At 45.5% G+C, this 12,267-nt stretch overlaps 2 protein-coding genes across 3 annotated transcripts; one reads left to right on the top strand and one right to left on the bottom strand.

Moving 5' to 3' along the window:
* The first annotated feature begins 3,922 nt into the window (after positions 1 to 3,922).
* LOC117864399 (probable sulfate transporter 3.3) lies at positions 3,923 to 9,192 on the top strand. The gene is made up of 13 exons (XM_034748496.2): positions 3,923 to 4,409; positions 4,722 to 4,770; positions 4,890 to 5,097; positions 5,237 to 5,408; positions 5,667 to 5,732; positions 6,842 to 6,955; positions 7,059 to 7,175; positions 7,332 to 7,458; positions 7,557 to 7,843; positions 7,939 to 8,129; positions 8,265 to 8,344; positions 8,679 to 8,755; positions 8,845 to 9,192. Exons 1-13 carry the CDS (start codon positions 4,035 to 4,037, stop codon positions 8,992 to 8,994), a joined length of 2,013 nt encoding a protein of 670 aa, XP_034604387.1. The 5' UTR covers positions 3,923 to 4,034; the 3' UTR covers positions 8,995 to 9,192.
* On the bottom strand, positions 9,154 to 12,127 carry LOC117864398 (wall-associated receptor kinase-like 8). 2 transcript variants are annotated; one of them, XM_034748495.2, is made up of 3 exons: positions 11,102 to 12,127; positions 10,831 to 10,914; positions 9,154 to 10,638 (listed from the first exon to the last, which is right to left on the bottom strand). In XM_034748495.2, exons 1-3 carry the CDS (start codon positions 12,090 to 12,092, stop codon positions 9,437 to 9,439), a joined length of 2,277 nt encoding a protein of 758 aa, XP_034604386.1. In that variant the 5' UTR covers positions 12,093 to 12,127; the 3' UTR covers positions 9,154 to 9,436. The 2 variants fall into 2 exon arrangements, with proteins under 2 accessions (XP_034604386.1, XP_034604385.1); XM_034748494.2 differs by having other exon boundaries at positions 10,831 to 10,938; positions 11,102 to 12,116.
* Between the last annotated feature and the right edge of the window lie 140 nt (positions 12,128 to 12,267).

Below are 12,267 nucleotides of genomic sequence, written 5' to 3'. Positions count from 1 at the left end.
ATATGAATCATATCTCTTGCACCCGCAACCGACTGCAGAACGTACAAAATAGAAAAGGAGCCATGAACATGGTACGGGGTGGGTGTTCATGATGGTCAGACTGTCCCCTACGTGGCAGTGAATCACTACCTAGTTGGTGGAAAGTCTCCATGGCAAAGTTCTGCACCGTCTTCACTCAGGCCTACCGCCAGACCAAGACACGAGCAAGAGTGAAACATGAGCAAACGCCCGACTCCATACCAAACACATGTGACCGCGATCTGCAGTATCAGGCTACCATCGGCGCAGCATCTTTCTTTGAGACTTGGCGTCTTGGCCGGGTGATCTCGCCTACTGTAACCGCTGTTACATATGAATGCAATTCCACTGGGATGTGAGGGATCATCGTGTCAACAAAACAAGTAGAGACATTTGTTTCTTGCATCAGCCAGTTTTCGCAACAATGCAATACTAGGTTCAACAGGAGTACATGACGTAGAGAGTAGACTGATGTTCGTTCGCGTGTGCTTCAGCAAGGAGCAGCGATCACGTACTCACGTTGGAGTGGTTGTGTGTGCAAGAAACATGGCCCCCGTAGCGTGAGCCAGACGGACTTGCTGGGCTGAAAGGCTAGTACCGGGCCGCACAACCCAGGTAGGGTCTTTATAGCTGGTCCAGGAAATTCAGGGGCCTAAAAAAAATCCAGACATCTTTGGCCCATGGACATCTCTAGGCAGGCCTGACTGCCTGAGACAAATTGCAAATGCATTTTGATCTAGATCGCAAGTCTTTTGACGGGGAAAAAGAAATTGCAGCCGCGAGCGGCACGCCATGGGCCATGACGTGAACCAGATGTCAGCAGAGGCGAAAGAGGAAGTAAATGCGCCCTGATAGGCGGCGACTCGTGAGGAGATCTGGCCCCCCTATCTTCAACCTTGGCGTCTCTCCCATGGCTCTACTCCGAAAGGCGACGTCGACCTGGCAAGTGGCAGCGCGCGGCGGAATCTATGGCTCACCTCACCTCACCTCACCTCGCCGCCTTTGATCTCTCCGGGGATCGGATCGGAGGGGAAGAAGGCCAAATCGCGCTGCTGTTCCCGCGCACTCCGCACAGTCACCCGCATCTTCTCTGCTCGGTGTTCGGTGCTCCCTTCCCGTGGACAGGACCACTGCTCCTCCCGCCGCTTACACTGAGAGCTACAAGCCTCTCTGTGAGCCTGCCACTTAGCTTGAGCTACACTGCCGACTCCATGCATGCTAGCCACAAGCCCACAACAGTGACGAGCAGATTCATAACAGCACTGCCAAGTGCCAACACACGTTAATTTGAGAAGAACACAAAATTCTTTTTTTTCTCTTAAAAATACGCCTACATGCTTCGAAAACGAGTAGGGAATCATTAAAGCGGCAATGGATCGGAGAATCTTTCCCAGCCGCTGCAGACGGGATGGACTCACACTCACTGATCTCCAAAGCGAGACCTCTTTACGCAAAAGGCAGCTCGACGTCCGTTTCTACATTTCTATCCATTAGCTCTCTTCTCTCACTCATAGTCTATGGTGGTTTATCTTCTTCCCCGTAGTGGTTATCTGGTGGTCTCATATCCTTGCCATCTTCTTCAAACCCCAGGGATGCGATGGGACCCCGTGATCCGCGGTCGACGGTGCCCGGCCGGGCGGTCATGTCGATCCGACCGCCCCACCACCACCCACGCTCACCACTCGCACAGTTTCCTCGCTTAACGCTTTGCGTAAAGCTCGCCACACATCTATATTCGAATCCTCTCCATCCATCACCTTTTTCTGTTTGCTGGAATCTTGCGAAGAATGACGACTCAATTATGCCTTCACAAATGGCATTATGGCATACCAACACATGTACATATGATGGAGACAAAGCATATGTTTGGCACATAGCACTGGTAGCACTGGACAAGATTCCGCACAAGCTTGAACCTAGGGTGGTTCTTTTTCCTGGGGTTGGGACAGGGTGATTTTAGAGTTTTAAGGCAACAGAAAAGATGACTTATCGACTATCGTAAGTGTAGTTGTCTGTTAAGTCGTTTTAGGATTGCATTGGACCATTGAAACTATTATGCGGTCTGTAGATGTTGTTTTTAATGTCTCTTGTTTTACATTCTTCTTTCTTCGCTACAATTTTCCTAAGTTTATTGGGGCCATAGTTTTGTTAGTATTTATTTATGGTGTATTTTTTTTATTTTTTTTATAATGAACAACTACAGTACAATGTAGTATCTAAACGCGCGCACAAACACACACTACACCCACACATGCCCCCAACGCATATGTTCAGGACCTGCAGACTTAATTTTGGGAATCCAACTTGGGCTGGTGTGCTCCTCTCCAGGAGATGTCACCATTGCGATACAAGCATGTTCGCGTATTTTGACTATTTGATGTTCCTACTGAGCCATGGTCGTGCGGTGAGAGGGATTCACATAAATAACTACCTCGGTAATTCTTGTTATAATCATGAATTTGTTGCGCCACAATGTGTATATGATCTTGAATATGTTTATGTCCAATGTGTATATGCCATGGTCTAGCCCCCGATCATGACAGTTCGATCTACCTTGCTACAACCCACATGTTCGACACTAGTCATGTAGCTTTTGTAAGCACTAGCTAGTCAGGCCGAGTTTGACACTAAAATGCTGAACGAAGCCTGAAATGACTTAACTATCTTGGTGTCCACTTTTTAGCCTTTCTTAGCATGGTCTGTCAATACTTCTACAACCAATTTTCTTAAAGATGATGTACATGTTTCGTCCTCATCTCAACTACTAGTCCTCTTTTGATCTCATCAATTTGACATAGTTTATAAAAAAATACTATTATTTTTTTAAGTATGCATCCATAAGTATCATTCTCATGAATAATTCTAAATATTCTTGTTATATGTATTGCAGATCAAAGTTCTCAAATGTTCCCAAAGAACTATGCACATCCTCTTTTGATAAGCAACAACTTGACGAATCTTAGTTTTTATGGCCACTACATGTCAATGTTCAGTGGCACGTATGTATAGTTTGACCCTTGGCACACACCCCTATACAGCATGTCAGCATATATAGGTAGCATGCCAAGCGTGAAATTCTCTCGTTCTCCCATTCACTGTGCCACAGGTTAGGCCTCTAGAGTAGTGCAGCAATATCGAGTTTAGATTATCACAAATAATAAGTGGTTTAGGACATCAACACAGTCTAGAAGACAGAATTTTAATCAGCAATTGCTAGGGATCGGACCTATCATATATAAAATAAAATAAATATTATATATTATGAAATTATTTTCATGGTAAATCTATTAACATTCTTCTTAAATCAACAATATATATTTACGAGGAAGCACCCTATAAGCAAATAATTTTGTGCATGCATTTTGTGTGCTGCAGTGATGCATATACATTTAGTGCTGAATGGGTCCCTATTTGCCATATATGAGATCATGCAATGGTGATGTTAAAGCAAGTAAAAGTAGTGGCGTAGGGTTTGTTTCTCTATCACAAGGATTGGTGGTATCAAATCTAAGGATTCCATCCACGAGGAGAACTGCCAATTTAGATGTGCCTCTATCTAATTATTGAACACCTAAACCTGCCCCTTGTCGTCGCGTTTGATTCTCTTCTCTCCCTTTCTTTTCTACTCCCTCCGTTCCAAAAAAATAAGTTATTTTAGGATTGTCCTAAGTCTTTGACCAAGATTATAGGAAAAAAAATACATATATTTATGGTATGAAATAAGTGACATTAGATTTATCATGAGATATATTTGTACAATATATCTATTTGATACCATAATCATTAATACTTTTCTCTATAAATTTGGTCAACGTTGAGAAAATTTGATATAAGATAAACCTAAATGATTTGTTTTTTGGGACGGAGGGAGTAGTTGCGTACCGCTTTTCTTCTTTTGCAGCTGATCATATAGCCTCTCTCTCCTTATCTTGGAGGAGTCACATACCAAGGCCCATCTAAAGCTCTTTGCTCCTGTCACTTGTAAGCAATCATCTCCTCTCTCACACACACCCGTCATGGTGGGCATGAGAGGTGCCTACGGTGGTGGTGGTGGTTACAGCAATGGCAATGAGGGCCGGCCGCTTGGAGGAGCGGCGGCGGCGGCGGCTCCAATGACGACGACGTCGGCGGAGATTGCGGGGATGGCGGTGCACAAGGTGGCGACGCCGCCGCCGCAGAGCACGGCGAGCAAGATGAAGGCGAGGGTGAAGGAGACCTTCTTCCCCGACGACCCGTTCCGGGCGTTCAAGGGGCAGCCGCTGGGGACGCAGTGGCTCATGGCGGTCAAGTACCTGTTCCCCATCCTCGACTGGGTGCCCGGCTACTCCTTCTCGCTCTTCAAGTCCGACCTCGTCTCCGGCCTCACCATTGCCAGCCTCGCCATCCCTCAGGCACGCATGCATCTCCTCCTTCCACCCTCTTCCTTTCTCTGCATAGTTCCCATGAAAATCGATTTTTTTTTCCTCTCTCGAATCACTTCATTTCACACGACACGATCTTTGAGCTGTACGCTTTCTGTGGATAGATCCTGCTGATGTTTTTCACACGGTCGTCAATGAAACTTGGACGTTTCAGCTTTTGTATTTGGAAGCTTGTTTAGAGAAATTTAAACACCTTTACTAATGTGTGTGCCAACTGTATTCCTACTGTATTAACTTAATTCCTGCATGCACGGACGCACGCATCGTTGTTGTTGGCTGCAGGGCATCAGCTACGCGAAGCTGGCAAGCTTGCCTCCCATAATCGGCCTGTGTACGTATACCTAATTAATATCGCATCCCCTTCCGGGCCTTCTCTGCTAATCGGTCAGCTTCCTTGTTTTTTTTTTTTGTCTCTGCAATTTCAACTCTCTGTCCATGGCGCCTGTGTAGATTCGAGCTTCGTGCCGCCGATGGTGTACGCGGTGCTGGGGAGCTCGCGGGACCTGGCGGTGGGCCCGGTATCGATCGCGTCGCTGGTGATGGGGTCCATGCTTCGCGACGCCGTGAGCCCCACCGCCGAGCCCCTGCTGTTCCTGCAGCTGGCCTTCACCTCCACCTTCTTCGCCGGCCTCGTGCAGGCCTCCCTCGGCATCCTGAGGTAGTAGCTAGCGACAAGTCCCGTGCATGCTTCACATGCCCACAAGTCCACAGCACACATGCTGACATGCATATGCGTCTTGTGATGACCTGATGATGATCAGGCCAGCTGCATGATGACAACCATTGCTTTGTCGCAGGCTAGGGTTCATCATCGACTTCCTGTCGAAGGCGACGCTGGTGGGTTTCATGGCCGGCGCGGCCATCATCGTGTCCCTGCAGCAGCTCAAGGCGCTGCTGGGTATCGTCCACTTCACCACCGAGATGGGCCTCGTCCCCGTCATGGCCTCCGTCTTCCACCACACCAAGGAGGTGCACGCAGCTAGTAGCAGCTCTCCGACACACACACACACACACACACACACACACACGCACACGCACGCACGCACACGCACACGCACACGCACACGCACACGCACACGCACACGCACACGCACACACACACACACACACACACACACACACACACACACACACACACACACACACATCCTTTTTTCGAGGCAGTAGCTAGCCAATCAACGTGTGCTCATCGTGTTTCTGTTGTCTCCATGCGGCGTTGCGACGCAGTGGTCGTGGCAGACGATTCTCATGGGCGTCTGCTTCCTGGCGTTCCTGCTGACGGCGAGGCATGTGGTACGTACACATCTATACACTCCCGTCTCTTCTTCGATTTCCCCCTTAACTTGTCGTGTACTCCATCCCGTCGTTGACTCCTGTCGTCTACTGGTATGCGTGTACGCGACTAATACGTGGCGCTGCTCAGCACCGTCGAGCGCTTGTCAAGTGGCCGGCAGCGTCTTCACGTTTGCCTTTGTGCTCTTTTCCTTTGTCTCTAGCGCGTGCTATACAGCTGCCCCTGTGCATGCCCTCACTCGGCAACAACGGACGGCTAGCTCACTAGCTGGTGTTTGTGTCGTGTACTCGTAAGCTAAGCTAGCTATCTTGATCGTTAGCTTAGGCGCTTAGCCTTCAGCCGCGCTAGGTTCTCATCACCGTTACCCCATGGCAGCGGAAGTCAGAAGATTCTGGGAACAATGGGTAGTGCCAGGGCCCGGCCGGGAAGGTAATCATGCTCATGAAGGCAGATGCATGTTGGTTAAGTCACGGATGAAATGATCAGTCTGCATCGAATCTGACGATGCATGGAAGGATCGGATCTGCGCGTCATTTTTCAGTTATGGTCCACGGAATCTTGTTGCTGGGTCCTGGCAGCCACATGTATACATATTTGTATGATAAACAGTTTTTCCAAATTACTCCCTCCGTTCCATCCAAATTATGTCATTCCAACTTTCTTAGAGAGTCAAATCATTTTATGTTTGATCAAAATTACATAGAGGATCACAAAGATTTATGGCACCGACTATGAAAATATATGTAATGAAGAAGCTAATGGTACTTATTTGGTATCATGAGTATTAGTACTTTATTGTATAAATTTGATCAAATTTGAAATGTTTTGACTCCAAAAAAGTTGGAATGATCTGTAATTTGGAATGGAGGGAGTATCGTTGTGTTCGGATCCAGAAAAAGAAAAATGAGTGGAGATTCTCATTTGGTGGGCCACTGAAGCTACAGACCCGTTTGGAGCGGAGGGAGTTGTTGCGTTGTGTCTTTGTGGGATCCAAAAAAGTTTGTTACTTATTGAACAGCGTTGCAAACTACGAGTTGAACTCAATATTCGCCAGATTTTATTCTCGATATAATTCATCTTCAGTGACACGTATTTTCTCTGTATGCAGAGCATGAGATGGCCAAGACTTTTCTGGGTTTCAGCATGCGCGCCCCTTGCATCTGTCATCATCTCCACCCTGCTTGTTTTCCTCTTCAAAGCTCAGAATCATGGCATCAGCATTGTAAGGACAAAAAAAAGGAGTGAAAAGGATTTTGGGTTTTCCTACTTACATGTGCAAATATCTGACATTAAAGACATTTCTGAATATAATCCTTCCACCGCAGATTGGGCAGCTCAAGTGTGGTCTGAACCGCCCCTCATGGGACAAACTGATCTTCGACACCACATATTTAGGCCTCACCATGAAGACTGGACTTATCACCGGGATCCTCTCCCTTACGGTATGATTTATTGTCGATTTTATCATCGTAATCGTACATTATGTTTGACATAATCTACGGATAATATACTCCATGATGTTGTTTCACTATGATTAAATAATCTCAAGTTTTTATGGCCCACACTAATGGGATGTCGATTTTATTTCACCATATCAGGAAGGAATTGCCGTTGGTAGAACATTTGCTTCACTGAAGGACTACCAAGTAGATGGAAACAAAGAGATGATGGCTATAGGGTTGATGAACGTTGTGGGATCATGTACATCCTGCTATGTAACAACAGGTACAGTTTTTGGACCCAAATAATTTGCTTATATTCCTTGCAGATCAACAATGAAGACAGGGAATGACCAGTAGCTAAATTCTCTTATTTTTCAACAGGAGCATTCTCCCGCTCTGCTGTAAACCACAATGCCGGCTGCAAGACTGCCATGTCGAATGTGGTCATGGCACTGACTGTGATGGTCACACTGCTATTCCTGATGCCACTGTTCGTGTACACACCGAATGTTGTCCTTGGAGCAATCATCATCGCTGCGGTTATCGGCCTGATTGATGCCCCTGCTGTATACCAAATCTGGAAGATGGACAAGATGGATTTTCTCGTTTGTGTTTGTGCATTTGCTGGCGTTATCTTCATCTCAGTCCAAGAAGGCCTTGCAATAGCGGTAAAAAGCAGCCTGATCTTGGCATTCGGGAATATTAACTGATCAAATATGCTCTGTGTAGTTACCAGTTACAATTCATTTCTTCAAATTTGCAGGTTGGCCTATCGGTATTTAGGGTATTGATGCAAATCACGAGACCAAAGATGATAATTCAAGGGAACATTAAGGGAACTGATATTTACCGGGATCTACATCAGTACAAGGAGGCTCAAAGAGTTCCTGGAATGTTAATCTTGGCAATTGAAGCACCAATAAACTTCGCTAACTCCAACTACCTGAATGAAAGGTAAAAATGCTTTCTTTCAAAAAATAAAGGTAAAAATGCAATAGAAATTTTCTGACAGTTTAGAATGTGTCCTAGCATTTCATTTACATGATGACCAAGTTGCTATAAATATCTATCTGGCATTTCCATTCGCAGGATTAAAAGATGGATAGAGGAAGAAAGTTCCGCACATAATAAACAAACTGAACTCCATTTCATAATCTTGGATCTGTCAGGTTTGTGAGTTTGATTAATTTTTTCACTTCACTATCTGGAATACTCATTGAAACTCCTTTTTGAAATAAAATTTTCATTTCAGAAATAAAAGTAACAACAGCTTTACATAGTTCTTTATTAGCTTATCATTGTATGAGAATATGATTCCTGAGTTGCCAATGCTAGCTAAAGTAAGTTTTCAAATTTGTATTTCCTACCTGAAAGAATGAAAATGTGAGAACTGAAATGTTCTGAAAATGCCGTGTACAAATTAGTTTCATTTACTCTATTTTGTGTACTGCTAATATTTCCAGTAGCATGTTCACTAGCATATAATAAAAAATTATTTTTCAGCTGTTCCTGCAATTGATACAAGTGGCATAGCACTCCTCATTGACATAAAGAAAGCAATAGAGAAACGTGGTCTTGAGGTATGCTCGTCATATATGAACGCTCAATTTCTCACACAAGATGCAAGCCTGCATACTCGTGCGGCGAACTAAATTTTGCTTTCACGTAGCTTGTACTTGTCAATCCTACCGGAGAGGTCATGGAGAAGATACAGCGAGCAAACGAGGCTCTAAATCAGTTCAGGTCGAATTGCCTGTATTTGACCACTGGGGAAGCAGTTGCTTCACTTTCTGCACTTGCCAAGATGACAAAGCCCTAGAGTGGATTGCCAAATTGTCAGTGTTCATCCAATTGCACTGATAAACTTTTTAGTGTCAGATTTTTCGTCACAGAAGGTTCCTCCAACAAAGGAGCACGTCACAGCTATGTTTGTACCTAATCTTCACAATCCTTCAGATCTATCTTATGCAAATTCAACAATTGAAAGTGAAGTATTAAGGATATGTACATTCATGGATATCCGTTGTTATTTGTCTGCATATAATAGTAGTTCTTACAGAACTTTCCCATTGCTATTTTAAATACTGATATTTCAACAGTACAGGACAACAACCCCCTCACTCTCCTATTTCCCACCCCTATTTGTGTATTTACTGGTTACTACTAATTTCATGGTTATACATCAATCATTAGTGTTCTGGAGGTGCAAAAGTGCATACGAAACTGAAAACTTCTAAATAAACTCACACAGTGCATAAGAATCATCTTGGAATTTCAGATGATTGTATGAACTCTTTCTCCAAACTGTATTGTCTAGTTCCTTCACTGCCTCTGTTCCCCTTGAACGACTTATCTTGTGGAGCGTTTTGGCTTGTTCTTGTTATCCTAGAATTGGGATGGACCTTTGAGCCTTGCACATCTTCAAGTTTTGTCTCCACTTGCCTCATTGTAGGCCTTTCTTCACCTTTTAAGCTTAAGCATGTTTCTGCGATATTTGCAATCACTTCGGCATCTTCAGCCCCTCCCTCTTCGATAATTTGTGGATCTAGAACATCCCATAAGCGATTATCTCTTTTCAATGACACGAAGTGTGATGCTAAACTTGTGACCTCTGATGAATGAGAAGAGAAAACTGGTGCAACCTTTGTCAGAAGTTCTGCTAAAATAACGCCAAAGCTGTAGACATCGCTCTTCTCTGTGAGTCGGCTGGTGTAGTAGTATTCGGGATCAAGGTACCCGTGAGTTCCTTGGATGGCTGTAAGTATTCCTGTCTCATCTATTGAGATTGATCTTGACGCTCCAAAATCTGATACCTTAGCAGTTAAATTATCAGTGAGTAGTATATTTGCAGATTTAATATCTCTATGGAACACAGATATGGAAGCGGCAGAGTGTAGATACGCAATGGCCTTTGCAGTTTCTAGTGCAATCCTCAGTCTGTCTTTCCATGGCAAAGGATTTTCACTCTGTTCATGAAGATGGTATGATAGGGTTCCATTCGATATGAACTCATAGACTAGTAAAGGAACTTCTGTCTCTAGGCAACAACCAAAGAGTTTCACCACATTTCTGTGATTAGTCTGTGAAAGTATGACGACCTCATTTATGAACTGATCAATTTCCCTTTGAACCACAATTTTGGACTTTTTAATGGCAACAACACGTTGATCAGATAAGATGCCTTTATAGACTGTGCCATGGCCTCCACGTCCAAGGATACGATTCTGATCAAATTTGTTTGTTGCTTGCTCTAGTTCTTCTACGCTGAAAATCTTCATCCTTTCAGCTATATCTTTGTTTGATGAGATTAATTGTTGGAGAAGCAACCCATGATTTCTCTTGAAAAAAAATTGTCTCAGCTTCTTGGCTCTTTGTTGCTTGAGTTTTTTTGTGATTTTGGCAACACCAAGAAGTGAAAATAGTAGGCCAAAACCAGAACTGATTGCTATTATTGTAATTAAACCTGCATAACATAAACTCAACAATTACAATACCATACATGTGTTTCTTGGGATGCTTTTTACAGCAGCCATCTTAGATTTGTTTTCCACTTCTCGTTTTGAACTCAACTAGTTCTGGAACCTAAATATACCCTCTATCAAATGATACTGATATTGGAACTGAAAAATGTAGCAGTAGTGGTACATGTTTGTACCTGGAAGGCTCCAGATGCTTTTCTTTGGTGAGCACCGGTGTGTCCCAGGCAAATTGATGCAGGTTCCATGACATGGGTAAAGATCTGGCAGTTGGCACTCATCAATATCTGAAAAAAGGGTATTGAAAAGAAGAAGAGAGACGGGTGGTTACAAAGAGCAAGCATTGCACATAACCTTTGAACGTATACAGCTGTAGGCAGGCACAAAACATTGCCAAGAACGAAAGATACGAGCGGTACAAATAAAACAGAACACAGAAGTGGTAGATACCTTGACATCCATCACTGACGTAGGGATTGCCCTCATATCCATCAGAACAGTTGCACCGTCTCCGGTCGTAATTACCATCAATGGTATAGGAAAAACCATTCGAGCTCAGGCATCTGAAGTCAGAAGATCCGGGCCCTATAGGTGACAGCACAAACAAGGCCTCGTCGCGTAAAATGTCCAACGACCACTCCAGCACCGCGGGAACACTGTCCGCCATGACTACGTTCTCGTATTCGTAGTACAGCTTGCTGTAGTTGCTCGCCATCTCAGCCTCGTTCCTGCTGAACCAGTCCTGATCAACCACGAACACTGACAACACGCGCGCGCTATCGGGTTGCCCTACCAGGTGTTTAACCTGGACGCCGTACGACGGGAGATCCCCCCAGAACGCGATGGAGGTGCGGCAGCAGCCGACGCCGGAGCACGAGGCGGCACTGAGCGTCTCCGAGCACACGGCGGCGCAGACGCTGGATTGGGCGGTCGGGCCGCCGAGCGCGCTGTAAGGGATGAGCTTGGCCACCATGTTGCACCCGAACGCCACGAAGGAGTTGCGCGCGCTCGATACCCTCAGGGGCCCGGCGGCGGGCGCGGGGACTGACCACGAGCCGTTGAACTCGGCGTGGTCCAGCCACGAAATGTTCATCCGGATGCGTACCGTGCCGTCCGGCAAGGAGATGCCGAGCACCTCCACGCCGTCGCCCAAGAACAGCCTCGGCGGGTGCTGTTCCTCGTCGCAGGTGAGGTTGAAGCCATGGTGGAAGCAGCCCTGGCCGATGCCGAACGGGTACGGCACGCGCACGTCGCCGCAGGTTTCTGGGCAGCCAGGCAGGGTTATCGGTCCTGGTCCTGCCAGCAGCACTGTCGCCAGGAACTTCAACTTGAGTGCTACGACGATCATGCCGATCGTCGCCTGCCGGGGTGAGACGACGGTAATCGTCATCTCCCATCTCTCGCGCGCTTTACCAAACTGAGATGGCGTTAGGATTTTCATTGGTCTTGTTATTAGTTTGTTTTGTTGACTTCCTAATTCCTAGTCTAGCGGACATTAATTAACGACAGGTGCTACATGGACTTCTATGCCATTTCCCATTCATGTGTGCATCCTAGTAGGCTACAATGTTGACAACCTTCCCCTGCAGTTTCTATTTGAAATAGTCAATAATTTA

Source organism: Setaria viridis, chromosome 7, assembly GCF_005286985.2.
Source record: "Setaria viridis chromosome 7, Setaria_viridis_v4.0, whole genome shotgun sequence".
Lineage (NCBI taxonomy): Eukaryota > Viridiplantae > Streptophyta > Magnoliopsida > Poales > Poaceae > Setaria > Setaria viridis.
This window is presented reverse-complemented; position numbering and strand designations above follow the sequence as displayed.

Excerpts from the sequence above, each read along its gene's own strand:
- LOC117864399 (XM_034748496.2), top strand. The coding sequence starts at position 4,035 with ATGGTGGGCATGAGAGGTGCCTACGGTGGTGGTGGTGGTTACAGCAAT. Across the intron at positions 5,733-6,841 it reads TGCTGACGGCGAGGCATGTG|AGCATGAGATGGCCAAGACT; the intron begins GTACGTACACAT and ends CTCTGTATGCAG. Across the intron at positions 6,956-7,058 it reads AGAATCATGGCATCAGCATT|ATTGGGCAGCTCAAGTGTGG; the intron begins GTAAGGACAAAA and ends CTTCCACCGCAG.
- LOC117864398 (XM_034748494.2), bottom strand. The coding sequence starts at position 12,092 with ATGAAAATCCTAACGCCATCTCAGTTTGGTAAAGCGCGCGAGAGATGG. Across the intron at positions 10,939-11,101 it reads CGTCAGTGATGGATGTCAAG|ATATTGATGAGTGCCAACTG; the intron begins GTATCTACCACT and ends CCCTTTTTTCAG. Across the intron at positions 10,639-10,830 it reads AAGCATCTGGAGCCTTCCAG|GTTTAATTACAATAATAGCA; the intron begins GTACAAACATGT and ends TATGTTATGCAG.